The sequence below is a fragment of the Helianthus annuus genome, chromosome 17, assembly GCF_002127325.2.
Source record: "Helianthus annuus cultivar XRQ/B chromosome 17, HanXRQr2.0-SUNRISE, whole genome shotgun sequence".
In the NCBI taxonomy this organism is placed as follows: Eukaryota; Viridiplantae; Streptophyta; class Magnoliopsida; order Asterales; family Asteraceae; genus Helianthus; species Helianthus annuus.
In genome coordinates, this window is record NC_035449.2 from 6240039 (window position 1) to 6260735 (window position 20697).

The following is a 20697-nucleotide window of genomic DNA, read 5'->3' on the forward strand; positions in this document are numbered from 1 at the left end:
ACCAACCGATACAGAATCGGTACTGATACCGAAAGTACCGGTTACGGTACCGGTATATGAAGGTAAAAAACGGTAGTGAACCGGTACCAGGAACGCCAAAAGTCTGTACCGAATTGGTACTTAAGATCTTTCGGTTCGGCAAATTTGGTACCAGTACCCAGAACAATTTGCTCATCTCTGACCACAGGTTTCATACGAACAACATCGTTACCATACAACATAAATTTATGGTTGATTTTCTTTCGGTTATCTTTTAGTGTTTTTTTTCTACATTTTCTTTTTATTCTTGTCAGCAGTTCCGTTCGCAACACGCTCGTAGTGATTTCAAAACACATATAAACACAGACTAAATAACAAAAGAAATTCGCCGCAACGCGACGAACTTTTTTAAACCTAGTTAATTTAATTCTGGAAACCTTTTATTTAAAAACGAAAATTAACAAGTATTGATATCTCAGGTAGGATAAATACAAAGAGGTGGGGACACAAAAAAAATGGCCTATCACATTAATAAAAAAAAGACATGAAGGAACAAAATTACTTGTAAGGACAACAAATACATGGAAGCAAGCAACAGTCTCCGTAACACATGTGCCTTAATGAAATTATTTGCAACCATGTTCTCTTGCCTCTCCAAATCTTTGATATGAACAACATCCCTGACCCCGGTTGACAGTATCAACGATTATAGTATCGTCATTATTGTTACATCATTATTTACATGGATCGTGCTAAGAAGTTCGGATCAAACCCTAGATCCAACTGCAATACAACAATAACCATGTATGTTGTATAGTAATCACATGTTCTTCAGGATTGTTAAGGGCATCAAACGATTAAGGAAAAGTAAGGGACTTAAATGTGATTGTTTAAAGTAAAAGGCTTGTAATGAATATAATCCAAGCTTAACAGATTGTTAAAATGTACTTAAATTGGGTTTCAACAACATTTCTGACCTCTGCGGAAAAAAGTGGTTGCTAAACAACATATGCATCGACCTGGTTCATGTGTTCGGGTCTAAGAGTTTGTCTAACCTAATCCAATCCATGTTCACGAGTTAGGCATAACCCATGGGTATCATTTTCTATAAAATAATGGATGTTCCAATCAACTGTTTGATGTTTCAGTATATGTTTAAATGGTTACATGTTATGGAAGACCGATTGAAGAGGTAGGACCATAACTTGGTCCATAAACCCAAAATATCCAACTCGACCCGACAAATCCAGGCTTAACTACTTAAAATTTTCTTTTGACGAGCAGGCATAACAGAATTTGGATCAACCCAGCCCGAACTTGTTAAAATTCTTGAAACCACTAGTATCCGCATTGAAATAAAATAAATAGTCGCAGCAATTATTTCATCAGCAACCAGAAAACATCTCACTCCTTTCGCATCGAGAAAGAGATGTTAACCAGTAGCATAGTCGTCATCATCATCGTGCTCAGTAAATCCCACTAATAGCAAAGCAAAGGTAGAGTCTGAGAAGGGTAAGATGAGACAGCCTTACCTCTACCCCATAAGAATAGAGAGGCCGCTTCCCGTGAGACCCCCGGCTCGATAGTAGTTTTGCATCAAGCTTTAGACATAAGGCACATAACACTCAGCAATCGGGCAAAGACCGATTAGTGCATATACCCTTGTCTTTCAGCTATTAACGCTATTAACGCCACCACATGATGCATGATTAACCGTCCTCAGCTTTTTAACGTTATTTTCACAAAATTAGTAAAACAACGTCAAGCAGTAGCATAGAGTCCGAATAAAAAACATTGTGGAACAGAAATCAAAGCTGCACAAAAACATAACTGCTAATACTAAAACCATCTATTAACAACTCACATCCCCTTTATTCAATTATTTGCAACCATAGCCTCTTCCCTCTCCATTTTCCTGATATGAACACCATCCTTAACGGCTGCTGACGTGTCCACAATTATAGTATCATCTTCACTAAAATCTCCTCGCAGTATCCCCATTGAGATCTCATTCTCAACCAGCTGCTGTATCACTCTTTTCACGGGCCGGGCTCCAAAGTTCGGGTCAAACCCTAGCTTCCCGAGAACGTCAATAGCTTCTTCGGTGTAACGAAGAACGATTTTCTTTTGTTTGAGTCTATCTTTCACGCGATTCAACTGCAGTACAACAATAACCACGTTAAGTAATATTCACGACGTCTTCCAGATGATCAAGCTATTATTATATATATTTATATATAACAATATTTGTAAGGTTAGCTAAAGTAACAATTTTGTCATTTAATGGTTTCCTTTTTTATTCTGGTTTTCGTATTTTCGTATCTCACCCTTTCGACTTTCAGCATTGATTGACACCGACACCCCCCTCAACTTTCTAATTTTTTTGTAAAAGGTCGTTTTAACCCCTGGAGTTTCTAAAGTTTCACGTTTACCATTTTAGGGCTTTATAGTGGAATCCAAACACTGCTGGATTATGACACGTTCCTTTGTGACAAGCACATAGGACACGTGGTTTGGATTATAAAAACACTATTTTCTTACATGCTTATTTTATGTGTTAGGTATAAATTCAAGTTGGTTTATGTTTCGACATAATTTTTTTCGGAAACGAGTCGCTTTAAATATGATACGTTTCGTGCTCATTTATACATGTTTTCAGTTGGTCTACGTTTTGATGTAAATTTTGTTCGGAAACAAGTAGGGTCAAATATAACACGCTTTCATTTGACGGTATAAGTTCGAGTTACTTTACGTTTGCGGCGAGAAAAATTACTAGTTAACGTCTAAGACTCTAAATAGAGGAATTGTACCTGAATTTCGACGATATTTCTGATTTGCGTAGAATCAAGTGGTTGGAACACGATATACTCGTCGATCCGGTTCATGAACTCGGGTCTAAACGTTTGTCTGGCTAAGTCAACAACCTGTTTCTTCATTAAATTATAAACCGCATCCTTGCTCCCTTGTGTGCTTTGAAGAGTCTCGAGTATATAATGCGACCCGATATTGGACGTCATTATAACAACCGCATTCGTGAAACTAACAGTTCTTCCTTGAGAATCCGTTATCCGTCCATCATCCAGCAGTTGTAACAGAATGTTGAAAACATCATGGTGTGCTTTCTCGATTTCATCAAACAGAACAACCGAGTACGGCCTTCGGCGAACGGTTTCCGTAAGTTGACCGCCTTCTTCATAGCCGACGTAGCCAGGTGGCGCGCCGACTAATCGCGAGACGGCGTGTTTTTCCATGTATTCACTCATATCGATTCTCACGAGGGCATTTTCCGTGTTGAAAAGGTAACTCGCTAGAGCTTTTGCAAGTTCGGTTTTACCAACACCGGTAGGGCCCATAAACATGAAGCTTGCTATCGGTTTGTTCGGATCGGAAAGACCCGCTCTTGACCTTCGTATCGCATCTGCCACAGATTTGACCGCCATATCTTGACCGATAACTCTTTTATGGAGAACGTGTTCGAGAGACACAAGTTTATCTCTCTCAGATTGCTGAAGATTTGATAAGGGTATTCCCGTCCATTTGCTTACGATTTCAGCAATGTCGATATCGGTAACTTCCTCACGAAGCAATGATTTCCCGGAATGTTGGTAATCAGAAAGATTTCTCTCGGCTTCTTCCAGCTGGCGTTGAAGAGTCATTAGCGTTCCGTATTTGAGTTCCGCAGCACGATTAAGATCGTAATCGCGTTCAGCCGCTTCCATTTCTTGGTTTACCCTATCAATCTTTTTAAGAAAAATACAATGAATTATAAGGATCAAATACAATAATATAATATGAATTATAAGGATCAAATACAATAATATAATATGAATTATAAGGATCAAATACAATAATATAATAACTGCAAGTAGGGCCGCAAACGAACCAAACGTTCAGTGAACAGTTCGTGAACCGTTTGGCAGGAAGTTCGTTTGTTTATTAAACAAACAAACACGAACAAGAAATTTTGTTCGTTTAGTTAAATGAACAAATATAAACAAAGGCTGCATTCGTTCATTTATGTTAGTGAACGTCCGGTAATGTGTTTGTTTATGTTCGATAGTTCTTTATTGTTTTTAGTTTTTAGTTTTTAGTTTTTAGTTTTTAGTTTTTTATATTTTATTTGAATACCTCAAAATTCCGACGAATAAAATATTTAATAAGTGTCGGTGTATTATATATTCTATTCATGAACGATTGTTTGTGTTCATTTGTGTTCATCAATGTTCGTTGCCTAAAATTAACCAACGAACACGAATATAAAATCTTGTTCGGTAAGTGTTCATAAACAGTTCGTGAACACATATATTTCTTAACAAACAAACACAAACAAGGTCTTGTTTTTGTTCGGTTCATTTGCAGCCCTAACTGTGAGAATTGATGTTAATTCTTTATTACCTCCTCCTTGATTGACCGTATGCGAGTTATCAGTGACTTTTCACGCTCCCACTGTTCGTTAAACTCTTTTTGTTTCTCTTTCAAAGATTGCAAATCGCTTTCGAGTTTAGTCAACCTTTCCTTTGATGCTTTATCAGTGTCGTTTTTTAGAGATAGCCTCTCCATCTCGAGTTTTAACACGGCCCGATCAATCTCGTCTAATTCAGTGGGCTTAGAAGTAATCTCCATTTTTAGCTTCGCAGCAGATTCATCAACTAGATCAATTGCTGCAATTATGAACTAATATCATCAATAAGAAAGAACAACGTTTAAAATTATAAGAGTAAAATGCCAATTTCGTCCCTAAGGTTTGGCCAGTTTTGCGACTTTCGTCCAAAGGTTTGTTATTTCGCATCTGGATCCAAAAGGTTTGAAATCTTGCCGTTTTCATCCGGCTCGTTAACTCTATCCATTTTTCTCCATTAGGGGTATTTTCGTCTTTTTACCTACTTGTTTTGTTTATATTTGTACATTATTCTAAATGCTTGTACATAATATGAAAAATACCTAGTTGACCTTTAAGTTAACATAAAAGACGAAAGAAAATACCCTTGACTTAACGAAGATATATAGATGGAGTTAACGAGCTGAATAAAAATGGCAAGATTTCAAACTTTTCAGACGCAAATGCGGAAAGACAAACCTTTGGCCGAAGTCGCAAAACTGGCCAAACCTCAGGGACGAAAATGGCATTTTACTCAAATTATAAATTAGACATTTAGATTATTTACTACTGTTGTATGTTCTAACCTTTGTCAGGTAAAAACCGTTCTGTAATGTATCGATCTGCAAGAACAGCAGCGGAAACCAGAGCACCATCGGATATTTTGACCCCGTGATGCAGTTCATACCGTTCACGCAATCCACGAAGAATTGAAATTGTGTCTTCAACGGACGGTTGATCACAGAATACTTGTTGAAATCTGCGTTCGAGAGCTGGGTCTTTTTCAATGTATTTTCGGTATTCGTTCAATGTTGTTGCTCCGATACATCGAAGCTCCCCTCGACCCAACATCGGTTTTAGTAAATTTCCAGCATCCATTGCTCCACCAGTAGCTCCTGTGAACACAAGTAACCATCAATTTACCTCAAATCTTGATAAAAAAAAGAGTAAAATGCCATTTTCATCCCTGAGGTTTGGCCAGTTTTGCGACTTTCATCTAAAGGTTTGTTTTTCCGCATCTGGATCCAAAAGTTTTGAAATCCTGCCATTTTCATCCGGCTTGTTAACTCCATCCATTTTTCTCCGTTATGTCAGGGATACTTCCGTCTTTTTGGTAACTTAAAGGGAAATACGGTCTTTTTCAGGGGTATTCGGTCTTTTTACATGAAGTGAAAAAGACTGAATTGCACTTTAAATTAACAAAAAAGACGAAAATACCCTTGACTTAACGGAGTTAACAAGCCGGATGAAAATGGCAAAATTTCAAACCTTTTGGATCCAGAACAGAAAAACAAACCTTTGGACCAAAATCGCAAAACTGGCCAAATCTCAAAGACGAAAATGGCATTTTTCTCTTAAAAAATATGAAAATAATGAACAATAAGAAAGTAAAATTTCATACCTGCACCAACTACCGTGTGAATTTCATCGATGAATAAAACTATTTGTCCGTTCGAAGCTGTAACCTCCTTCAGAACAGCTTTAAGCCGTTCCTCAAAATCTCCTCTGTATTTAGCACCCGCAAGCAACGAACCCATATCCAGAGAGATCAACTGCTCAATTTATCAAAGAAAAAATTGTGTCTTTTGACAATAAACGCTGACCTAGTAACCAAATTATAAATTAGACATCGGAAAGTTGCGTAACCTTACGATTCTTGAGAGGTTCAGGGACGTCTCCACGCACAATTCTTTGAGCTAATCTGCATGATATATAAATTTTCATAATTTATAAATTACCGTGTTACAAAAACATGAACACATGTACGTGAAAAATTCAAGAACAATAACAATATAACATACCCTTCAGCAATTGCAGTTTTTCCAACACCAGGCTCGCCGATAATAACAGGGTTATTTTTTGTTCTTCTCGATAGTATCTGGATACACCGTCGGATTTCATCATCTCGGCCTATCACCGGATCAAGTTTCCCCTTTCTAGCAAGTTCGGTCAAGTCACTACCGTATTTGTCAAGTGCCTCGTATTTCCCTTCAGGGTCTGTTCAATAATAGAGATATTATGAATTATGATCATAAGTCTAGTAATTAGTAAAAGAAATAAAAAGTATTAATCTTTGAAGCAGAAAGTATAATGTTTATACTTTGATCAGTTACTTTCTGATTTCCACGAACACCTTCAACGGCTTCCTTTAACGAATTCTCACTTAGGTTCAAACTTGTGAACAACTGCTTTCCGAATCTTGTATCTGAAGGAAATGCTAATACAAGATGTTCGACAGAAATAAAGTCGTCTCCCATTTGTTTCTTAAACTTTCTTGCATTTTCCAATAAAGAACCTAGACTTGTCCCTAACCGAGGATTACTAGGGTCACTGACCTGTAAAAAGAGTCAGAAAAAAAAAACTCAATCGCAGCCCTCAAAAACTTACACTGACAGCATAGTGACAATGATACCTTTGGTTGTTGAGCTATGAAGTTATCTGTAGCTTGTAAAACTGATGTGTTGTCTAACCCAGCCTTTGTTAGTATCCTTCTTGCTAATCCATCTTTTTGCTCCAAAAGGGCTTTCATTAAATGCTCAGATTCTATAATTTGTTGTTTGTTACGCTGTGCTGCATCTGAAGCACCAACAATTCCCTCCCAGGCCATCTCGGTGTAACCATGCGGATTGTACTAATGTTTTTAACAATAAAAACATCAAACACTATCAGAAGAATGCATCAGATATGCAAACAAATGATACATTAAAGAAGATTTTACAAAGATAAATTATCCACAATAATGGCTACTGTTTTTGATATCGCAAGTGTTCTTCACTTCTTCTAGACTCCCCCTATCAAGCTACAACAGTATTTTGGTATTGGATCAATCATTAATCTTCTCTACTTGTAAGATAACCATTTCTATTTAGTCAGATAACCTGATATTGTGCTAACACATCATGCGGATCAAGCTATACAAGTAACATTAGAACACTAATCCACATCCATAATATTGCTTATAGCTTCTCATTCATCTTCCAACAATATTAGTACACAGATTACTTACAACCAAGGGTTAAAAAAACGGAAACGAGTTTCAAGGCGTTTTCCCTTCGCCTCACGAGGCGTAAGCCTCGAGGCGAACCGAGGCGTAAGCCCGAGGTGGAGTTAAAAACTAAATATAAATATTATATATCTTACATAAAAATAGTAATACTAACTAAATTCATCATCAAATTCATCAAAATAATAAAAAACACACATAAAAAACACATAAATTGCTTGAAATTGACACAAAAACTCAAAAACATCAAAAACAACTATCAAAAAACCCTGAGGCGCACCTGAGGCACAGCCTTTTTAGCGCCTCTGCCCTCTGAGGCGCACATACAGTGTAAATCCCCCGAGGTGCGCCTCAGAATCGTTTTTTGGCCGTTTCGCCTCGAGGCGCACGCCTCAACCTTTTTCTAAAATCATGCTTACAACAAACTATTACAACCTCAAGTTAGTGAAATTACTAGAGACACCTTAGATTTTAACTATTGACACTTTAAGTCCCTGTAATACATGATACCTCTTGCAAATTCTAACAGAATATAATAACATAACACTAATCTTATAAACTACAACTCCAGAACATGTTCATCATATAAACCTAATTCAATAAAACACTTAACTTCAAAAATTCTACAACTATAACCTCAAGTTAGTGAAATTACCAGAGACGAATCGACAGCAGTAGAATACCGACGAGGAGTGGAGAACAACAAACTCCTGTTGTTGTGCGGAACAAAACCTCCGTGAAAGAGAAACCGTACGTCGTTCGCGGCAATCTCCGGCCTGGTGGTAAAACCGGTGGAGGAAGAGAGGATATCAGAAGCGCGAGCTACGGTGGAGGTGGAGAAGCGATACCGAGATAGAGAGCGAGAGGTGGAAGGAGAGGCATTAATGGCGGCAACAAAAGCGGATTTAGTGAGCCTGGCGGTTCGAATTATGAGTGCAGCCATGTGAGAGTAGATTGAATTGGAGTGTTGGTGCGTTTGGTGAAGATGAAACTGAAAATGGAAGGATGTGTGAGATGTGAGAATGGGGGATTTCGGAAGTGGAAACTTGGAGAAGACGAAAGAAGTTCTAGAAACTCCTGTTACGAATTCTCTCGGTTGTTCTCGGGGGTTTGCACGTGAAACGTGCGTGGCTTTCTTTTTTTTTTTTTTTTTGATCAGTCAACTAGATCATTGATAAGCATCATCTAATACCCTCAATCGAGTAAATGCATCCCTTCCTTCGTAACGGTCAGAGTTGGTTGCATACCCAAGCCATCAGTTTAGGAAAAAACCCACCCGAAGGCCCACTACAGTAAAACCCGGTGAGCCGGTTTTTTGTTTTGATAGCAAAACAATATTAGTGGGATTCCTCGTTCCTCGGGTATTGGTTTCAGCAAAATAATATTAGTGGGATTCCTCATTCCTCGGGTATTGGTTTCAGTATCGCCTATCGGCGCTAGCCTCTAAGTATAACTAGGGATGAATATTTGTTACTGGATACCGGTATCGAATTTTTCATACCGAAATATTTTTGGTATCATTTTGTTTCCACTTTTTAGTGTTTTTGGTATCAATACTTTCAGATTGGTATGGTACCCGTATTTTACCCATTTTTACTTTTAAATACCGGTATCAACACCGAGCAATTTTAGTACCGGTACTTAATTTTGATGATTTTTGGTACCAGTACTTCATGTACCATTAATGATAGCGATTTCATCCTTGTACAATAACCCTTGTACAATAACCGAAAGACGCAAGTGGTAAAAGTCTAACACATTTACCACAGAGAACAAGTGATGAAATTGTAAATTAAAAGAATAATAATAAATAATGTTAAAACTTAAAACGACGTTAATATAAGTAAGTCCAATGTAGAGCCCATAATATTACGGGCCTTTTTTCTCTCCCCTTTTAATAGTTTATATCTGTAGTTCTGTACTCACCATAGTTGTGCTCCTGACTCCTGTGGACCCAAAAAGGCCCAATCTAAATTTTCTTCATATTTGCTGAAACTGAAGATAGGTAACTTGTAGAAAGTAGAAAGCATCGGAAGTGGGGCCATCTGATAGTTCCAGCCCGTTAAGAAGATTGAGTAATTCCTCTTGTTGCCCTGGTTCAAGCCCAAAGTTTGATGGATTTCTCAGGCCCAGTGACAATTTTATTAAGCCTTGTCACCAGGAGACAGCATTAGAATGCATAATCTAGACCGTAAGTGTTAACGATCAGGTACAAGGGTAAACCGAGAGTGGTCGGTGATATAAGAGTGATCACATTGTTTGGTAACGATGTGAAAAACATGACATACTTGTGTTTTAAGATGTACATCTCATTGATACATGTAATAAAAAAATAATGATAAGGTCAACCGTGCACCCTATATATATTAGTACCGCCCATACATGAGAGTTCGTATTATTAATGAGTCGTCACTTTCATAAGGATTATGCACTGAAGTTGGCAGCTGCTCACTGGCAAATTTTTGGATTTATGTCCTAACTACTTCATTACAGTTTTATTATTTTAATATAGTTAGGTGAACACTATAGCTTTTGAAGTCTATCTTTCTATCTCTATGGACATGGAAAGTTGCTACTCTATGGGTTGTGGGGCATGGTGGAGTGCTACCTCAGTGGGTGTGGGCATGAAACAACGCCACACGCTTCAATGTAAATTTTATTTACAATCAAACCATCGCAAGTCGCAGGAGAATCCCACTAGTTAATATACAAACTGGTGGGCCTGCATTACCAAGCATGCCCCTCCTTTATGATCTCTCTACTACCGGCACCACAATTCAATGACCATTCTGGCAACTTCGAACTCACCCAAATGCCACCCAAAATCATGAAACAACCGCGCCAACAAGTTTCTTCGTAACCGGGAACCCATAATTCAAGATCTTAGGCTTCATAAACTACTACAAATGTCATGTTCGATTATCCAGCGGCCTAAATTACGCGTTTGATATTGATAAAACTCACCTCTAACATGCTATAGAAAATGTTATTGACTAGGCACGATTTTCCTTCTCCAGACCCAAGGCCTAGTAATATTTCTCCCAACCTTAGATTGGGTAACACAGTAGTTATTCACGCTAGCTTCGGTGTTTTTATGACTATGACTTTGGTCTTTGTACCTATCCCATACCAAGATAATCTTAGATAGTGGCTTGATTTCACACAACGAAACCTAGATATAAAATATTTCTGGACGTGGATAAAATCTTTTAAAATATATAGCTTTTCACACAACAAAAGTAGATACGTCGTGAATTCGACTCGCTTTCACATATCAAAACGCAGATATTAAAATCGTCTTTTTTTGTGATGTAGATAAAGTCTTTTAGAATATATAATTTTTTACACAACGAAACGTAGAAAGGAAAATATGTCGTGAGTTCGACTCAGTTTCACACAACGAAACGTAGATAAAAAAATAAGTCTTGAGTCTGGCTCGATTTGACACAATGAAATGCAAATAAAAATATATCGTAAGTTCGGCTCGGTTTTGAACAACAAAACGTAGATAAAAAATGCATCATGAGTTCGGCTCAGGCTCACACAATGAAACTTAGATAAAAATTAAGTTGTGAGTTCGGATAGGTTTCACACAACAAAACATAAATAAAAAAATGCGTTGTTCCGTAGATATAATCTTTTAGAATATATAACTTTTTTCACAATTTCAAAATTTATTTAGTTAAATGGTTAAAAAAGGGTGTACCTACTGGCACACCCAAATGCCTATATGCACACCACAAAGAGCTTTTTTGTCCTATATGCACACCCTGCAGTGTCGAGCGATGGCCAAAGCGCGGCGTTTTAGTCCGGTCAACCAGACAAAAGACTGACGGGTGTCTGACGGGTCTGTTGACCGGATCAAGACGCCAACCTTTGGCCGCGTTTTGGTCCTGTCAACCAGACAAAAGACTGACCCGGTATCTGGTTGACAGGACCAAAACGCGGTCAAAGCTCGGCGTTTTGGTCCGGTCAACAGACCCATCAGACACTCGTCAGTCTTTGTCTGGTTGACCGGACCAAAACGCCGCACTTTGGCCACACCTCGACACCGCAGGATGTGCATATAGGACAAAAAAGCTCTTTTGGGGATGACTATCTACACACTAAGTGTGCAAATAGTCTCCCCCCTAAAAAAGGTAGTGAAATAATAAAAAGTAAAGTAAAATTATAACCTTATTAAAAAGCAACTAATTTATGCATATGAGAGTTGTACAATTGGCTTTGGGAGCTTTTCAAAAAAAATTGGAATTTTTCTTTTTGACCCTAAAGTTTTAAACTTTGACAATTTAAGTTTAAAATTTTAATCTTTGTTTCATTTTTAACCTTAAAGTTTTAATCTTTGACAATTTAAGTTTATAGTTTTTATCTTTGTTAATTTAACCCCTTTCATTAATTTGATTTTTCACTTCTAATTCAAAAGTTTTCATCTTATACAATTTAACCCCTTTGATTAATTTGATTTTTCACTTCTAATTCAAAATTTTCCATCTTTTGCGATTTAACCACTTTGATTTTTTTACTTATGTGTTGTAATCTTGGCTTTGGGAGTTTTTCAAAGAAAAAATGGTTATGCATATGGTTGTTGTAACATTGGCTTTGAGGGTTTTAAAAAAATTGCTTTTTTTTACTTTTCACTCAAATGTATTTCATAAATTACCTTTAACGCAAAACTATTTGTTTTTTTACTTTTAACATAAAACTTTTTATCTTTTGCAATCTATGCTCACAATTTTTTTTACTTTCAACTTTGGCCCTTTATAATTTTCATTTTCCGCAAATTTTCCGCTTTATGCTTCGTTCTAAATTTTGTGACTAAACATATCGAAACGTGCGTCTTTGGTTTAACGTTTTTACGTTTCGTTCTAAATTTTGTGAGTTAACACGACGCAACGTACGTGTGTGGGTGAACGTTTTTACATGGTCTATTTTTTTCCCGTTTGAAAGGTTCAACATAACGTGCGCTGTCACACCCCCAAAATCCATCTGCGGAGTATCACCGCTTGGGAGCGTGACTGACCAGGATCAAGCCACCAATCATATAGAACAATATATATATAGTAAAAGTATTTGCCATTAAACCAAACCAATTCTATATGAAAAAGTGTTCCAAAACATAAGTAAGTTATCACTGTTTAGCGGAAGCGTATAAATAAAACCCATCGCAATAAAGTATCAAATGTCATATGTGTTTAACAAGACAATCACGATCCAAGCCCACAACGACCAGCTCCTCCCTGTGCAAGCTCCATGTATCTAACGACCTGCAAGGCATGTAACAGAGGATCAACAACTAGTTGAGCGAGTTCACAGAAAGTAAATGTGTAATAGTAAGTTTGTTTGTAACATGTGGCTCTACTGGGCCGATAGTATGTTCTATTGGTGGGGGCTTCCCATGTTGTATAACCATTAGACTATTTGTAACCATAAGTGTTCTTCACAACCGAGAACAGTAGTACGTACAAGCTTTACGTAGGTTTACGTAAGTATCCTTCACAACCGAGGATAGTAGTAAGTATAAATACACGTAGGTTTTACGTGAGTATCCTTCACAACCGAGGATAGTAGTAAGTATAAGTATACGTAGATTTTACGTAAGGGTCCTGCACAACCGAGGACAGTAAGAAGCATATGCATATGTGAGTTTTACGCATGTGTCCTGCACAACCGAGGACAGTAAGTAGTATAAGCATCCGTAGGTTTACGTATGTGTCCTGCACAACTGAGGACAGTAAGTAGTATAAGCATACGTAGGTTTACGTATGTGTCCTGCACAACCGAGGACAGTAAGTAGTATAAGCATACGTAGGTTTACGTATGTGTCCTGCACAACCGAGGACGCTGGTATGGTAGTCTAGTGGTAGTGTCAGTATGAATCTATTCAACCTTATTCCTTCAATCCCATTCCCAACCCTGGGAATCCCATGCCTTAGTAAGGGTGTGAACTCACCTTGGTTTGCTCGGTATGTTATTGCTTCTAGGGTTAATTAGATGTCTAAGTCCGTTACACACGACCTAGGATGCATTGCATATGATACGATGTAAGTATTTTACGTTCAATTAGGGTTGACAACTTCTTGGTGTTCAATCAACTGTGTGTGGTAACTGATTACAGATTGTCAAGACATGATTTGCACAGAACATATAGCAATATACACAAGATGTAGCAACATATAATATCGTATCATGCAGTAACATGCGTGGCGTTCATCATACAGAGTTTTTTGGCTCAGCACCACAAGTAATTCAGACTTTTCAATCAGAATTTGGATCATGTATCATCAGTAAAACTCGGCCATCCTGCTTATATCATAATTTCAGTCAACATACACAACACATAAAGATTCGGGCCCTACACCTTAATAAAACCCGCACCCTTAATGATATATATATTATATATATAAGAATTCGGACATCAAGTGTCCACTAAAGTCCGGATAGGGGGGAGGTGGGGGTTAAACTCGGACAAGTGATCATGTGATTAAAGAATTCGGACAACAACTATGATGTCAAACTCGGACAAAGTGTATTGTTACAAACAAAAAGTCGGGTATGCTTCCATATACATAAAAGTCGGACAAAGGGGAGTCTCACAAAGCTCGGACATGGCTCCTCTTTAAAAACTCGGACAAGTGAGCCCCATATAAAAGTCGGACATGTGTGATAAGTGTGAAAACTCGGACACTTGGTGAACCTCACAAAACTCGGACAATCATGATGAAAGGAACTCGGACATACATGTGTATGAGGAAGCTCGGACCCTTTACTTCCTTTAAAACTCGGGCCTAATGTAATGTTCATAAAACTCGGTCTATATAACATTCATTAAGAAAATTCGGACCCTATGTGTTTAACACAAAACTCGGATCTAATACATTATGTCACAAAGATCGGACAGCATGTGGAAATAAAACTCGGACCATGTATTATTGTTAAAGGTCGGACCAATCAACAAAACTTAAAGCAAACCCTAGTTGCACAGAAAACATAATATACGTAACGTAACGTAACAGCACATTCATACGATCTTGAACCCTAATCTCATAATGGAAGACAATTCAACAGTTAACATCTTCATCGTATCAAGCATATATTGTCAACAAACCAACAATTTCACAACTAATCATCATCATAACACAATAATCAAGATTCAATTCGGTAATTACAGAACATCATATATGAAAACTAGGGTTTACAAAAATTACAAAAAACCAAGAATCAAGAATTGATACAATCAGACTATCAATTAGGGTTTACAAGTATTAAACCATTACCTTGAACGATTCTAGAGAAAGAGAGGAATCAAAAGTGTTGAATGTCTTGTGCCAATGATGATGGTGATAATGATTGTTAGAGGATTAGAGAATACAAGTACGTGCTTTGGTTTTGTGAAAATGATTAGTGAACAAGGGATTAGGGTTAAGAATCTCTAGGATTTCACTAATTACCCTCTACCTCCCTAAGTATCATATGTTACACATGTACACCATCTCATAACAATTTCATAGTTTCACCACCAAGTTCATATATTTACCAAGTCTTTCACAATTAACAAACAACCATGCACAATCACACAATACGATTCATTGCATCAAAACGTATATAATTTCATAGCAATTAATTGTGCAAATAATCAACTAAACAATACAAGAACGTGCAATAAATGCGAAATAGAAATCTTGGAAATTCGAGTTGTCACATGCGCGTCCTAAATCGACTTAGTTATAACTAAAGAATCCCCGCCGCATTGCGGCGGGTTGTAATTCTAGTTGTGTTTTAAATGATAAAATTAGTTAATTACACTGTAGCTCTGTAAGTCTATGTGGTTTCACAAAAGTTACAAGGTTGGGTATGTGAATTGATGAAGCTACTCTTAGTTCTCAATTAGTTTTTGACTGGAGTTAGCTTTAGTATACTAAGATGTTACAAAATCAAAAATTAATACCCAAGATTGTTACTTAAACTCTTAGTACCCAACTTTGTTACTTCCACAAACCACAATACCAACCGTGTAATTAACTATAAATTATATTAATATATTATTAACTTTATTATTCATTCTATTTACCTTTTAATACATAGGTAGTGGTATTTTTGTGCGTTGTGGCAGACTTTCGATCAATATCAGTTCGGTTCGTTACAATACTGGTATGATACCGGTATTCGATCTAGCAACCGAAAGCGATGTGCCCAAGAGGATATCGACACTTGTTTTATATCGGTCGAAAACCATATAGTTGAATACATGTATTGGTACGATCATTTACCATTAATAGAATTTTCCTATAATAACAGCTATCATACCAGTATCAATGCTGCGCCATTCGAAGCACTTTATGGACGAAAGTGCCAAACTCCATTCTGTTGGGCAGAGATTGGAAAAAAGCAACTATCTGGACCAGAAATAGTGCAAGAAACAACGGACAAGATTATTCAAGTCAAGGAACGACTGAAAGCAGCACGTGATCGACAAAAGAGTTATGTTGATAACAGGCGAAAGCCGTTGGAATTTCAGGTAGGTGACAAAGTGTTATTAAAAGTTTCTCCTTGGAAAGGAGTAGTCAGATTCATCAAAAGGGGAAAGCTAAGCCCCAGGTATGTTGGACCTTTTGAGATTATTAGAAGAATATGACCTATAGCCTATCAGCTACAACTACCAGAGGAAATGATAGGAATACATGATGTATTTCATATATGTAATCTCAAAAAGTGCTTAGCCGGTGAATCACTAGTAGTACCTCTTAAGGATATAGAGGTAAATGAAAAGCTAAAGTTTGTAGAGAAGCCCCTACAAATTGAAGACAAGAAAGTCAAGAACCTCAAACACAAGAGATTAATTCTAGTCAAAGTAAAATGGGATTCCAAGAGAGGACCAGAATACACTTGTGAGCTTGAATCAGAAATGCAGAGGAAATATCCACACCTGTTCCAGTAGACCTCGAGGACGAGTTCTAAAACAAGGAGGGGAGGATATAACAACCCTCCTAAAATATTTTCGACACCCTAAAAATATTTAGAACGCCCCAATACGTCTTAAAATACACCCCGTATACGAAAACCGGTGCCGAATACCTTTATTTTTGTAAAATTTAAATAAAAATGAAATTTAATACTCGCTCGCGGGCCGCGACGTAGCCAGTGAAGGCTTACGCGGGCCGCGACAGCTGGGAGATCAGGCTGCACCCTAGGGTGCCACGTGTCGTTACGCGTGTGGGGGCTAGGGGTGTGCAAAAAACCGAATTAACCGAACCATAACCGAATTAACCAACAAAACCGAACCAAATAAAAAACCGGTGGGTCGGTTAATGATTTTTTTTGAAAATCGAAAGTAGCGGGTCAGTTATGGTTATCATTTTTCCATACCCACCATAACCGAACCGAACCTACATGTAATAAATCTTTGTAGGATTTAGGACTTTTCACCATATTTTTAATATTTTAAGTTTCTGACTGAAGATTTTTAGTACTTATGGGTTTTTCATATCATTTTATGGTTTTGGTTGAACGTTTATTTGAATTTATGGAATGTATCATATCACTTTATTTGGATATTCGATAATAATTGTTATTAATATTATAGATTATATGTATTTTTTAATATTATATAATATACTAATATATACAAATATGTAATAACAATTTATTCCATGTTAAAAAATAAGCTATTTTTAGCTAAACTAAATACATGGTTAACCACCCATAACCGACCCGCTATAACCATCAAAACCGAATAACCATAACCACCATAATCGATCGGTTATGGTTATGGTTATCCAATAACCGACATCGCGATTATGGTTATGGTTTTTGGTCAAAATCGACCCAAACCAACCCATGCACACCCCTAGTGGGGGCTACTGGTCAACTCAGCAAAGCTAGGACCTAGTCTATGAGTCCTCGCGGGCCGCGAAGACTTTGGTGGTGTTTGTTTTTTAGAAAAAGTACTTCACAACCTCTTTTGTCTTCTCCACGCAGACCACGCGCAGACGTAGAGGTCTGCAGCCTGTTTGTTTTTTGGAAAAGGTTTCATTAAAAAACCTCTTCCCCACCACTTCCTCAAGCAGACAAGGCCCAACATCTTCATTCCTCTTCTCCAATCCTCCCTCTTTCAAAACACTGAACCCTAGCACCCATCTCCTCCTCACCTCACCTCCTCCGCCACCCCTTCCACCTCCGCCGCCCTGCACCTCCGCCACCCCCTCCACCTTCGTCGCCCTCCTCCTCCAGCCGACACCCACCTCCGTCGCCCTCCTCCTCCAGCCGACACCCACCTCCGTTATGGGCTATGCACCATGGGATGTTAGAAGTGCTGAATTGAAGCCTAGATTTGCAGAAGCTGCTGGTTATTTGAGTGATTTGCAGAAGCCTAGCTTGGAATCTTGGGATTAAAGGGTTTCCTACTTTGCTTCTGTTTGTTAATGACAGTTCTCAACATTATACTGGTGGATTTTCATTGTAAGATTTCTTTTCAGTTCTGTATATATTATCATTTTAATGAGTTTAGGGGTGTTTGGATCCATTTGTGTTTTGAACTTTTGATGATGATAATAATAAATTTATGATAATTAGTCTCATGGGTGTTTATGCTTATTTAATTTTGATCAGTTTGAGTAAAAAGTTAGTTAATTTTGTTGGTTTTTGTGTGAATTAGGGAAGAAATTGTAATATGGGTGAGGAAGAAGACGGGTGCCCCTCTTCGAAGTTAAAAACAATCAGTCTTCTTGTTGCAGACTACAGAGGTTTGGTCCACCTCTTCTGCTACAGATGTCTGCAGATGTGGTCCGCAGACTGCAGACGTTTTACCTCTGAAAAAACAAACAGCACCTTTGTCTTCGGCCTTCGCGGGGCGCGACAAAGTGCTGTATCAGCACTATAAATGGCATCGAACGGATTCAGTTGAATTCATTCAAAATTTTCGTATTCTCTCTACAATTCTAAATAGTAGAATTAATATCGGGCGTTATACCCACTAAAATAACGAAGTTCTGCCTCGTTGTAAGTATCATAACCCCCGGTTACGTATTAGATACGATGTCCGATTGATCTAGCGCTCCGTAACGGCTGTTGAGGCTCTGCCCGACGTAGTCGTTGGAGTTCTGTCTCGGGGAGGGTATAACTAATGTAAATATTGGGTTATTATACTAACGCGTGTGCATTGTTTAATTAATAGATTATAACCAGGAAAACATAAAGGAAAACCCTAAAGTAGCAATGTGAGTAATCTCCTTTTTGTAGACCTTTTTGTAAACTGTTTTCACAAAACCTCAAATGTTCTACATTATAGTAAACAGTGATTGAGTATTTGTATTCTACAATTATCGTCGGTATGTTGGGGTTTTGTATACAAAATTTGTTAGTACACTGTGAGTAGTAACATGACCACAAGTCGGGTTGACAGTACCGTGGGTGGTAATTAAAGTAGAAAAATAAACAAATGTAATTGCGAGATCGCCCTCAATAACTGTAAACTGATAAAACCTGTCTTGATTAAATTGGGATTCACTCACCAGTATTTCCCACTGACAAAATGTTTTTAAATGCGTTTCAGGTAACAAAATGTGAAAGTCAAATAAAAGCCAGCTGGCCAGCATTGAAGGGTTGGAAAAGTGGCTATAAAAGTTACCTAAATAAAGAAGATGTTTTTATTCAATAAAATAGGGTTTATCCCTATAAAATGTTTGTAATGGAAACTTGGGAATTTCCCATGTGTTTAATATTATAAAAATGTGGTATTTTTCTCTGATAAAATATTTCCTAACTATGGTCCTGATGTAAATTCCGCTGCCAAATTGATAAACACCGATACCACCATCTCTGAGTAGGCTGCGGCCGCCCACCTCCCGAGGCAGGGGTCGGGGGTTGCGACACATAACCACCTACCGACCACTCTCTCTCTCTCTCTACCCTATCTGCACTCTCTCTTCTCTCTCAACCCTAGCCTAACCTTCGTCGTGTTCTTCCTCCGCAACACCGACAACTCCGCCTACCCTAAGCTCCGGCTGCCATAACCATCTACCGACCACTCTCTCTCTACCCTCTCGGCACTCTCTCTTCTCTCTCAACCCTACCCTAACCTCCACCGTGTTCTTCCTCCGCAACACCGGTGACTCCGCCACATTCCTCTTCTTCCGATCACAAACAACAACCCCACAAACCCTAACCCTAAATTACCCCCAAATTGATTATGATTCAATTGCACCCATTGTTGACAACACTACCCCATATTCAAGATTCAGATCAGACAACTGGGTTATTGTTTCTATGTTTGATTATCCGTCGAATTCGGTTAAAAAGTTGTTAAAGATTAAAGGGTGGCAAGTTCTTGCAGTTGGGAACTCAAAGACTCCTAATGATTGGAGTCTTAAAGGTACAAATGTCTCTTGAGGATCAAGCTAAGTTAGGGTTTAGGGTTGTTGATTACTTGCCTTATGATTCATATGTTAGGAAGAATGTCGGGTGGTGGACCTGGTGGTGACTGGTTGTAGAGAGAGAGACGGGGTGAGAGAAACAGACAGAGTTAGAAAATGAAATAAGGGTTTTTTTTTCTCATATACATAAATATATATTAATAAATGGATTTTAGAAATCAACTAAATACATATATATAGAATTACCATAATACCCTTACATTTAACAAACATTTTAGACAGAGTTAGAGGCGGGGAGTGAAACGAAGATAAGTTAAATAGACCAGGGAGTAAACTGGCTTATTTTAAAGGTTTGGGGCAAAACCATTAAAGTGATCAAACCACAGGGAACAAAACAGAAGTTTACTCTTAGTTTTTTACTAGAGTTAGCTTTAGTATACTAGGATGTTACAAAATAAAAAATTAATACCCAAGATTGTTACTTAAACTCTTAGTACCCAACTTTGTCACTTCCACAAACCACAAGACCATCCGTGTAATTAACTCTAAATTATAATAATATATTATTAACTTTACCATTCATTCTATTTACCTTTTAATATATAGGTAGTGGTATTTTTGTGCGTTGTGGCAGACTTTCAATCAATATCAGTTTGGTTAGTTACAATACTGGTACGATACCGGTATTCGATATAGCAACCGAAAGCGATATGCCCAAGAGGATATCGACACTTGTTTTATATCGATCG

The 20697-nt window shown here is 37.8% G+C and overlaps 1 protein-coding gene across 1 annotated transcript; it reads right to left on the reverse strand.

Moving 5' to 3' along the window:
* Positions 1-1274: 1274 nt before the first annotated feature.
* Positions 1275-8731, reverse strand: LOC110868683 (chaperone protein ClpB4, mitochondrial). The gene is made up of 10 exons (XM_022117919.2): positions 8236-8731; positions 6990-7208; positions 6678-6912; positions 6379-6574; positions 6224-6278; positions 5979-6129; positions 5164-5472; positions 4375-4640; positions 2790-3719; positions 1275-2136 (listed from the first exon to the last, which is right to left on the reverse strand). Exons 1-10 carry the CDS (start codon positions 8521-8523, stop codon positions 1855-1857), a joined length of 2931 nt encoding a protein of 976 aa, XP_021973611.1. The 5' UTR covers positions 8524-8731; the 3' UTR covers positions 1275-1854.
* Positions 8732-20697: the final 11966 nt, after the last annotated feature.

Excerpts from the sequence above, each read along its gene's own strand:
- LOC110868683 (XM_022117919.2), bottom strand. The coding sequence starts at position 8,523 with ATGGCTGCACTCATAATTCGAACCGCCAGGCTCACTAAATCCGCTTTT. Across the intron at positions 6,575-6,677 it reads TCAGAAAGTAACTGATCAAA|ACCCTGAAGGGAAATACGAG; the intron begins GTATAAACATTA and ends ATTATTGAACAG. Across the intron at positions 2,137-2,789 it reads GAAATATCGTCGAAATTCAG|TTGAATCGCGTGAAAGATAG; the intron begins GTACAATTCCTC and ends GTTGTACTGCAG.